Below are 10,970 nucleotides of genomic sequence, written 5' to 3' on the forward strand. Positions count from 1 at the left end.
TTATTTATTTATTTTTTCTTAAATGTTTTATTGTGAATTATGTGATAGTTTACATGGGAGAACATTAGTTTTACATTTATTCTATTGTATATCCTCTCATTGCCATGGTTACAATCTCAATAAGTATTTTAATTCCTGTTCACTTTCAGCAAGCAAGGCTGAATCATCTGCATATCACAGGTGGCTAATGAGTTCCATCCAATCCTGACATCACACTCTTCTTCATATAATCCACTTTCTTGGATTATTTGCTCAGCAAACTGATTAAGTATGGTGAAAGAACACAGCCCTGGCACCCACCTTTCCTGATTTTAAACCATTTCAGTATCCCACAGTTCTGTTCAAACCACTGCCTCTTGGTCTATGTAGAGGTTTTTCATGAGCACAATCAAATGTTCTGGAATATCCATTCTTTGCAATGTTATCCACAGCATGCTCAATAGATAAATACTAAAAGGTTTATCACTTGTAATTGAAGAAATGTGAATTAAAACAGTTCCACATTTTCTACAGATCAGGCAAATATTTTCAAAAGACTTGTTGTTGTTAAGTGCTGTCAAGTCAGTCTGTCTCAGCGATCCTGTATAGGGTTTCCAAGGAGCAGCTGGTACGTTTGAACCACTGACTTTTTGGTTAGCAATCTGGTGCTTATTCTACAGTGCCACACCAGAACTAGTGGACAAAAATATATAATTTAGTGTCTGTCAACTGTACCTCAATAAAGTTGTAAAAAGTAAAATAAAATAAAAGTAGTGTTTGGTTGACTATGGTAAAATGGAAATTCTCAAATACTACCAAGGGACATCTGCCTTGACTTACCATTTCTATAGGGCAACTTGACAACATTTATAAAAATGTTAACTGTACTCACACACCTAGCAGCTCTACTTTCTAGAATTTCTCTTAAGATAGATTATGAAACTTTTGCCCAAGAGGCAGCTAGAAAGAAAGAAAGGAACATCATAACTCAAATACATCAATTTTTCTTCAGTCTTCTGTATTTATTGTCCATTTTTTACATGCACATGAGGCATCTGAAGTACCATAGCTTGGTTCAAGTGCACTGTAAAAAAAATATCATGTAGGTGTGTGAACGCCTCATACTTTTCCAGAAGGAAGGAAAATCACCATCAGCATCAGTTCAAGGCTGAGTCCTATGTGGCATCCACCTTCTCTACCAAACCTGACATCAACCATTCCTCCCACAGCGCTCTTGACTTCTCTTTAAACACTTTAAGCAGGTCATTTGCAGCAGCTTTAATCAGTATTTTACATCATTTGATTTCTCAAGTGCTGCTTCCATGAGCATTGATTGTGGATTCAAGTGAACTGAAATCTTTTAACAACTTCAATCTCTTCTCTATTTACCATGATGTTGTCTATTGGTCCAGTTGTGAAGATTTCCGTTTTCTTTATATTGACATGCAATCCATACTGAAAGTTGTAATCTTTGATTTTCATCTGCAACAACTTCAAGTCCTGTTCACTCTCAGCCAGCAAGGTTTTATCATCTGCTTATTGTAAGTTGTTAATGAGCCAACTCCAATCCTAACACTACTTTCTTCTCGGATTTATATAAACCAGCTTCTCAGATTATTTGCTCAGCACACGGACTGAATAAATATAGTGAACGAATGTAACCCTGACACACACATTTCCTGAATTTAAACCATTCAGCATTCTCTTGTTCTGTTCAAACGGCTGCCTCTTAGCCTGCATACAGGTTCCACGTGAGCACAATTAAGTGTTCTGAAATTCCTATTCTTCACAATGTTATCATTTGTTAAGGTCCACACAGTATAATGCCTCTGATAGTCAATAAAACACAAATAAATCTAATATTCTCTCCTCTCAGCCAAGATCCACCTGATGTCAACAAGAGCCTTCATTCCACATCCTCTTCTGAATCTGGCTTGAATTTCTGGCAGCTCTGTCAATGTACTACTGCAACTATTTTTCAATTATCTTCAGCAGAATTTTACTTATACATAATATTTACTATATTGTTTAATGACATCTACATTCTGTGAATCAGCTTTCTTTGGAATGGGCACAAATAAGGATCTCATGCAGTTGGCTGGCTTAGACAAGTGAATGCTTCCAGTGCTGTGTCAGTTTGTTGCAACATTGGCATTCTGTCAATTCCTGAGGCCTTGTTTTTAGCTAGTGCCTTCAATGCAGCTTGGACTTCTTTTGCCCTTCAATACCATCAGTTCTTGATCATATGATACCTCATAAAATGGTTGCGTGTCAACCATTTTATGTGGTCGAGTTTTAAATGGTTGAACTTTTTATTATAGTGACTCTATGTATTTCTTCCATATTCTTTTTTTTTTTTTTTTCAACGTCTTATTGTGAATTGAGTGAAGGTTTACAGACAAGATCATCAGCTTTACATTCAGCAAATCATACAGTTTGCTTCATCTCAATTATTACAATCCTCTCCATGCAACAATCCCCTTCCTCCAGGTGCTTCTTTTTGCATTCCATCCATCTTCCTACCATTCTCAACTTGGTCCTTAGGAAAATGTTGCCCTTTTGATTTTGAATGATTGCCCATTCCATGGTGGGCATACCTTACTAATGTTGTTGTCTTGGCAGTGGTGTGCCATGGAGTCGGTTCTGATTCATAGTGACCCTACATAGGGTTACTGAGGTTGTAAATCTTTATGGGAGCAGAAAGCCTCCTCTTTCTCCTTCCTTCCATATTCTTTGATGCTTCCTCCATCATTCAATAGTTTGCTCATAAGATCCTTCAAAATTACAACTCAAGGTTTGAATTGTTTTCTTCAGCTCTTTCAGCTGGAGGAATATGCTATGTGTTCTTCCCTTTTGGTTTTCTAATTCTGGTCTTTGCCTATTTTGTGGTAATACTGTATTTGAGCTGCCATTTAATCATCATTTCTTCCATTCACTTAAACTAATCTACACTCAAGAGAAAAATTGAGAGTCTTTTCTGACATTTACTTTGAACTTGCATATGAGTAATTGAAGGTCTGTTCCACAGTCGGCCTTTGGCCTTGTTTTGGTTGACGATACTGAGTTTCTCCATCATCTCTTTCCACAGAGTGATCAATTTGATTCTTGTGTATTCCATCTAGTGAGGTCCATGGGTCCATATGTAGAGTCACCGCTTATGTTGTTAGAAAATGGTATTTGCAATGAATAAGTAATTGGTCTTGCAAAATTCTATCATGTCAAAAAAAAATTTATATCATGTGATCACCAGCATTGTTTCTATCACCAAGGCCATATTCTTCAAGTCTGTATCCTTCCCTTTTGTTTTCAGCATTCGCAATCTAATCACCAGTAATTATCCATGTATCTAACATAGGTTAGAACAGCACTTTAACAGCAAGGTAAAGTTGGCTTGACCCAAAGACTATAACAGAGAAAGTCGGAACAGAGAATATGAGCTTTGAAGCCCAGCTCTAACAGATGCTACTCGTGTGGACCTAGGTAAGTTATTTCACTTCTTTAAGCCTCAGTTTTCTTACCTATAAAATAGAGATATTGACATTTATCTTATAAAGCTACCATTAGGAATATATACACACCACAATTTCTATCAGAGAATATAAATGATGTGCAAGAATGAAACCTACCACCCATATGTCAGTTTGCGGTATGTGTTGGCTTGCATGTTGTTGTGATGTTGGAAGGTATAGCATCAGTATTTCAAATACCAGCAGGGTCAGTCACCGTGGGCAGGTTTCAGCAAAGCTTCCAACAAAAGCCTAGGAAAAAAGTCTGAGTGGCCTACTTCTGAAAATCAGCCAATGACAACTTAACGGATCACAAGAGAACACTGTCTTACTCATTCGCATCAGACAAGTCACCAAGATAGAGCCATTCTTTACAGAGGACGTCATGTTTGGTGAAGCAGATACCAGAGAGAGTGAGGGGTATGTATACATTCTTTTAACAGCTTTATAAGGTAAATTAAATGTCAGTATCTCTATTTTCCAGATAAGAAAACTGAGGCTTAAAGAAGTGAAATAATTTACCTAGGTTCCCACAGGTCGTGTGTGATAGAGCTGGGCTTGGCATTTAAATCAGCTTACCTTCACAACTCATGTTCTACATTCTTGCCTCTTTTCTCTGTCAAATCTGTTTGGACAGTTTCAACTTTAACTTGTAAGTTCTGTTCTAACCTAGATGCATGGAGAATTACAGAGAATTACAAACCTGCTGCCATCAAGTCAGTTCAGACCCAGAACTACCTCAGGTGTTACAGAACAGAACTGAGCACCAAAGGGTCTCCTTGGATGTCATCTTCACGAAAGCAGATCACCAGGTTTTTCTTCCATGGCACTGCTTGGTGGATTTGAACCAATAATCTTTTAATTAGGATCTGAGCACAAACCATTTGTGCTGCCCAGGGTCCTATGTGTGTATAAAATAGGCGGCAAATACAAATTGGGTTTGTGCTGCCAGAACCAGCACCATCAAGAAACACCTGCTTGGAAGGACACTTTGACTGGACCTCCAAGGACTGCTAAGACCTAGTAATCTCAAAATCATTTTGAAATAGATTTAACAGCAGAAACAATACATATTCTCTGTACAAGCCCTGGAATAAATATAATGAGCATGAATGAGTCTGATAAAATGGCATTTATAAACCACAGCAGGCCAAGGACAAATCTGTTTCTTAAAAGAAAAAAGCTTGAGCCACAAATTCCTGGTTGCATTTTTGTTCACCGAAAGTACCCATCAGTTTCACTAACTAAACTTTAAAGGATGAGAAACTGAGCAGTTCTTCTTATCAATTACAAAAAATAGGCTCTAACATTGGTTAAATACAACTTGCTCAATACAATTTAAAAAGTAGCAAAAAAACTCTGAAAACACAACAAAGAGCAGCAAATCCATTGAAAATATGTAAACAAAACCATTAGTAAACTGAATAAATAACAAAGAATCTGCATCCTTTTAAAGCATCAAATATATACAATAAAGAGACTATTTGTTAGCTCTTTTCTTCTGAATGTACAAGACTCAAGATATAAAACAACATTACATAACAGACACAAATTGGGGTTGCCATGAGGTATGTTGAACAGTCTTTCCACAATGCTCCGGTATCACGTCGCTGCCGAGGGCAAACTTTCCATGAGGCTTCTCCGAGCTGTGATCCTTGCGCACCGGGGGCACTTGGAGGACTGGAAGCATTGTTTATGAAAGCAAGCTCTGCACACTGCAAGTAAGAATGACAGTTCAGCCAATGGGCAACCTTGCTTTCTCCCATCCCTACAAACGCTCATACCCAGCCTTGGGATGGCGGGAGTGAGGGCTGAATGGCACTCCCCCGCAAAAAATGTTGAAATTCTAACCCCTGTTAGAACTGTGAACATGACCTTGTTTGGAAATAGGTGTTTTCTTTAGCGTTAAATTGGTCATACCTGAGTCGAGTAGGTCCTAATCCTAAACCCTTTTGAATGGTGTCTTATTAAAAAGGAGAACAATCCAGAGCAAAGAAGAGTGAAGCAAATCAAAGACTCCAAGAAACAATGAGTCCATGGACAAGTGGACCACATGAACTGTAGCTTCTACTAGCCTGAGACCAGAAGAACTAGGTGGTGCTCAGCTCCCACTACTGATGGTTCTGATCAGGATCACAATAGAAGGTCCTGGGCAGAACAGTATAAAACAAAACTGAAAATAATTAAAAAGATTGGACTTATTGGCATGATAGAGAACCTCTGAGAATATGGCCCTTAGACACCCTTCAAGCCTGGTACTGGGCCCCCCTCCTGGCGATCCATTTCAGATATACAACAAACAAGACTCTGAAGTGAACAATAACACCCATGAGGAATATACTCCTCAGAACCATCAACCACATGAGACCAAACACAAAGTTCCGAAGGCAGGAAGGAAAGATAGGAGAATAGAAATGGGGAGCATGAGGAAGAAGGGGAAAGAGCGCTGTGACAATCAGGGAACTGCAACTAATGTCATGAAACAAAATGTGTGTAAACTGTCCAATGGGGAACCAGTTTGCTCTGTAAACGTTCACCCAAACCACAATGAAGTGTTCAAAAGAAGGGGGTCAGATAGACAGTCACACACAGGAAGAAGAAAGATGCCATACATGCGATGGTGGAAGCAGATGAGATGCATTTCTAAGCACCAAAGGAATGCCAAGGACTACCAGCAGCCACCAGACACTAGGAGAGGGGTGTGGAACAGTTCCTCTCAAAGACCCAGGAAGACTTGATACAGTTGAGACCCAGATTTTAGACTTCTAGCTTCCAGAACAAGATAAATGTATGTTCCTTACAGCCATCGACTGTGGTATTTTGTTGTGGCAACCCAAGGAAACTAAGGCTCCAGGGTCTTCTAAACACATACACCCAGTAGCCAGGTTGAAACTCACAGGAACTATCAATCCCCCAACAGACTGTGACCTGAGGCCCAGAAAGGCTGCTGTAGTGGACACTGCAGTGCTGTCCATCCCGCTAACCACACAAGGACTGAGGTATGAATTTTCCCCAGCTGCTGAGATGCCGGTGGCTGATGGCTCATAGAATGCCAAGTCCCTGCTCTGGAAAAGCCAAGACAGGAGAGAGTTGCTTCACCGAAGTTTCCACCCCTTCTGGGTCCAGCCTGTACTCAGATGCAGTCAATGTGTAGTTTAAAGGCCCAGCTAGCCTCCTTGCCCCAATATGGGTCAAAGTTGAAAGGCAATCCTGGCTCAGAGCTCCCGGGAGATGGACCGAGACCTTCATTGAGACTGCTTCCTTGGCCCAATAGTGCTGCCTTCAACCCACGGGTGTGAGCCTGAGAATGTACCTCACGAACTTTCTGCATACTGCCTGTTTTAGTTCTCTAGTGTTGTTGTAACAGAAGTACCATAAGTGGATGACTTTAACCAACAGAAATGTATTTGTTCCCTCACAGTTCAGGAGACTAGAGTTCTGAATTCAGGGTGGCTTCTGTGGGGCAAGGTCCTTGTCTCCTTTCAGCACCCATAGGTCCAGCATTCCTTGGAGATCCCCATGTGTCTTGGCATCAGTCTTCCCCTGGATCGAGGAGCTTCGCAGTGCAGGGACCCCAGGTCCACAGGACACAGTCCACTCCTGGCTCCTTAATCTTGATGGGAGTAGGTCCCTCTACTAGCCATAGGTCTCTCTCCTTTTACATCTCATAAGAGAATGACTCACATACACCTAACCCTACAGCTTGCATCTGACCTCATTAACATCATGTTGTGTTGTTAAGTGCCATCTGAGTCCGTTCTGATGCATAACAATCCTATATAGGGTTTCTGAGGAGTGGCTGGTGAGTTTGTGGTTCAAACTTGACCTTGTAGTCCAGTGCATTATCCTGTAGTGCCACACCAAGACTCCACATTAGCATCACAGGAGTGACCATTTACAACACACAAGGGTAATTAGATCAGAGCTGATCACATGAGATCACATCACAGTGTGATTGCTTCAGATGAGATCTCACCATGGAAGTGTTAACTATACATCTGAACTGCTAAACCACTGAGAATTCGGACCCAGGCAAGTTGACAGAAAACTTTAACTATCACACTGACCTCCTCTAGCCCATACTCCCGACTAAGTGTCTTAGTTAGCTACCTAGTACTTCTGTAGCAGAAATACCACATGTGAATGGAACTAGAGAATAGTTATACTATTTTCTCAATGTTTAGGAGATTAGACGTTTGAATTCTGAGTACTGGCCCTAGGGCTAAGTGTCAGCTCTGGGGACGAGCCTTGTCTCCTTCAGCTTTTGTAAACCCAGGGTACCTCAGTTCCACATGGCATGTACTCAGTCTCCTCCAGTATGGCTGTATCTGTGCTGCTCCCTAGAATTCAGGGAGGTTTAGGGTTAAGGCACACCATACACAGATATGGACTAATTACATAACAAAGTCCTATTCTCCAACAAGACCATATGCATAGGTACAAGGGTCAGGACTTACACACAGATTTGGGGAGACACAATTCAATCCATAACAGGCACAGCATTGGAGGGGCAGCATTAGAAGTGGACCTGCCATGGATGGGTGATGGGGGCCTTCATGACCCAGCTCTCTTCCATGACACACAATTAGAGAGCTTGGGATCCCAGGCATTACTCCCAGACACAAAGGTCAGCTGCCTTCTGTGAAGAACCACAGAGTAAGCGTTTCAGACCTTATCGGTGGCATGGAAGCTACTCAACTCTGTTGTCTTGCAAAAGCAGCCAGAAACACTTAAAAGTTTGGCTTAACTACATTCCAATCATAAGAGTACCCTTCATGTAGGAGAACTGGGCACAGGCAGGGAGGACCACCTCCTCTATCCAAAGTCTGCATTATAAGGCTTCATTCTTTACCCCTACCCGTGCAAGGTGGGGCAAACTGCGGTTGGAACCCATACAGCAGTACGGTGGAAGAAATTCTGGCAATCTGCTTCCATTAAGATCACAGCCAAAAAAGCCCCGTGGAGCAGTTCCACACTTTAACACACGTGTCAGAATAGAATCGAAGTCTAGAAAAGGCTGGACATGTGTGTGTACACGTGTGCACCAACACTCTGTTCCTTCCCATCCAACACATGAACATACACCAGCCTCATTACACTTAAAGAGAGATACCTGCACATCTTCTACACGTTGCGGTCTGAAAGGGGAAGATAACAGTCTTGCTCTGGCAGAATTCACAAATGAAGCCCCTTCCTTGACAGAGCTAGGAGAGGAGGAGTGAACAGGTTAAAATCCTCACAGGGAATGTCTCTTTAGAGGAGAAGCCGAGTTATCACTTTACAGAACTTCCTAAGTATTGCTTTTTTGAATGCCTATGATTCCAGCCTCCAAGTGAATGAATCTTGTCTCCTGAAGCAATGAATGGATCGGCACAGATTCTGCATAGACAGACTGCACGTCACGGCTGTTTGAGACATCAGAAACGATCATGATTTTAAATGTGCTTACTTTCTTCTCTTTTTATTATGGTAACATATATAGAACATTCACCATTTTAACCACTTCTGAGTATACAATTTAGTCCCATTAACGCGTCCTCAAGTTTTACAACCACTATGCTTTCTCAAATATGTTTCCATCTCTTCTCTGTAAATGAACACTCAATGCCTTTGTAGTAAAATAACCGCTCCCCACCACCACCACCACACACACACACACACACACACACACACACTTCCCTGTCTCCTCCAAGCCCTAACCCCGCCCCTGGTTAGCAACAACAAGCTTTAGTTTCTGGGCATGTGCTATTCTAGAAATTTCAGGTAAGTGAGGTCAGGTGCAGTATTTCTCTCTGTGTTCAACTTTAAATATACGTTCTTAAATAATTGTTTTGTTTTGTTTTCTAATTTCTACACTGCAATTCTTCAATCTATGTAGACATAGGACAAAGGTTCCCGATCCATTGGTCCTGAGTCCACACGCCTGTCCTAGGCAGCAGAGGTCAGAGTCAAGGCAGGCCACAAGCAAGGCTGGGCACTCAGAGTAAAAAGCCTACACTTGCATGCCCACTCTGCTACCTACCAGCAGGAGGATCCTGGTTCCGAGCCTCAGTTTGCTCATCCATAAAGGATGTCACCGGCACTTCATGTGGAACTTGTGAGGATTAAAGAAGGGTCCCGTGCAGAACACCCCAGCAGAACCCTGAAGTCTCAGAGACTGTTCTCCCGGCCCCAGAAAACCCTCACCTCACAGTCAGTCACGTGCGCGAGGGAAACCTTCAGGAGTTCTTTCAGTAAGGGCAGCAGCAGTCCTCGCTTGATCCTGACCAGGTCGTCCAGGGAAAACAAGTGGATCTCATCAGTCAAGTGTCTCGGCACCTGCTCAAACTCCTGTAACATGCTGTTAGAGAGGAAACAAAAAGGAAGTCTAGAGTCCACCTCCATAGCTACAGGAGAGGACTGGGGTCCGCTGTCCTCTCCTGCCACTCACACTTAACTTTTTTAAACTCAATTTTTAAAAAAGAAATCTTCCCAAGAAAAAACAGTTACCCTTGTCACAACTACACTGCATTTGATACGTTTGCTGGGAAGCCATGAAATTTAAATCCTATAGAAGCTTCTTTCACAGATCTCAACAAGCAAACCAGCCTTCGCATGCTCACATACAGCAGAAAGAAACTTGGGATTTGTTTTACAGGTTTTAAAAATGTTTAGCCTGTGAATTTCATCAAGGACTTTGGCAATCTTTTTGAAACCCTCTTGTATGAACCAGCAATTCTACTTCCAGGTGTACACCCAAAAGAACTGAAAGCAGGGACTCAAACAAATGTTTACTTTAAACAATGATGAAATGTAAACATCAATCTTGTGTTTTTTCTCTTACAAAAAAACATGAGCATACAAAATATGCTGAGCCCCTTTGTAATGATAAATTCTGTCAGTAATACGTTTCAGAGCATATACTCATATTTAAACATATATATTTAAACACACACTGAATATGAAGCTTCAGATTGGTGTACTCCAACATTTAAACATATATATTGGTGTACTCCAACATTTAAACATATATATTTAAAAACAGACTGAATATGAAGCTTCAGATTGGTGTACTCCAACATTTAAACATATATATTGGTGTACTCCAACATTTAAACATATATATTTAAAAACACACTGAATATGAAGCTTCAGATTGGTGTACTCCAACATTTGAGTACCGCCATGTTCATTACAGTATTATTCACAGTACCCAAAGGGCAGGAACCACCCAAATATTCATCAATAAATAAATGAATGAGGAAAATGGGCTATATCTGTATAATGGAGTACTATTCTACAACAAATGTGAGTAAAGTTTTACTGAAGGTAACACAGAAATGGCTGCAAGCATACATTGACAGAGAACTTCCAGAGGTTCAAGCTGGATTCAGAAGAGGCCATGGGACAAGGGATATCATTGCTGATGTCCAATGGATCGTTGCTGAAAGCAGAGAATACCAGAAAGATGTTTACCTGTGCCTTATTGACTACACAAAGACTTTC

At 41.1% G+C, this 10,970-nt stretch overlaps 1 protein-coding gene across 1 annotated transcript in view; it reads right to left on the reverse strand.

The window, feature by feature from the left end:
* Positions 1-5,087: 5,087 nt before the first annotated feature.
* The window catches only part of KIAA0226L (KIAA0226-like ortholog), a 48,233-nt gene continuing 42,350 nt past the window's right edge, over positions 5,088-10,970 (reverse strand). The window contains exons 11-13 of the mRNA XM_006837631.1: positions 9,672-9,825; positions 8,599-8,689; positions 5,088-5,200 (exon numbers count right to left, since the gene is read on the reverse strand). Of these exons, the coding sequence (XP_006837695.1) occupies positions 5,088-5,200; positions 8,599-8,689; positions 9,672-9,825 (358 nt within the window). The remainder of the gene's footprint in view (positions 5,201-8,598; positions 8,690-9,671; positions 9,826-10,970) is intronic.

Source organism: Chrysochloris asiatica, unplaced genomic scaffold, assembly GCF_000296735.1.
Source record: "Chrysochloris asiatica unplaced genomic scaffold, ChrAsi1.0 scaffold00022, whole genome shotgun sequence".
NCBI classification, from domain to species: domain Eukaryota; kingdom Metazoa; phylum Chordata; class Mammalia; order Afrosoricida; family Chrysochloridae; genus Chrysochloris; species Chrysochloris asiatica.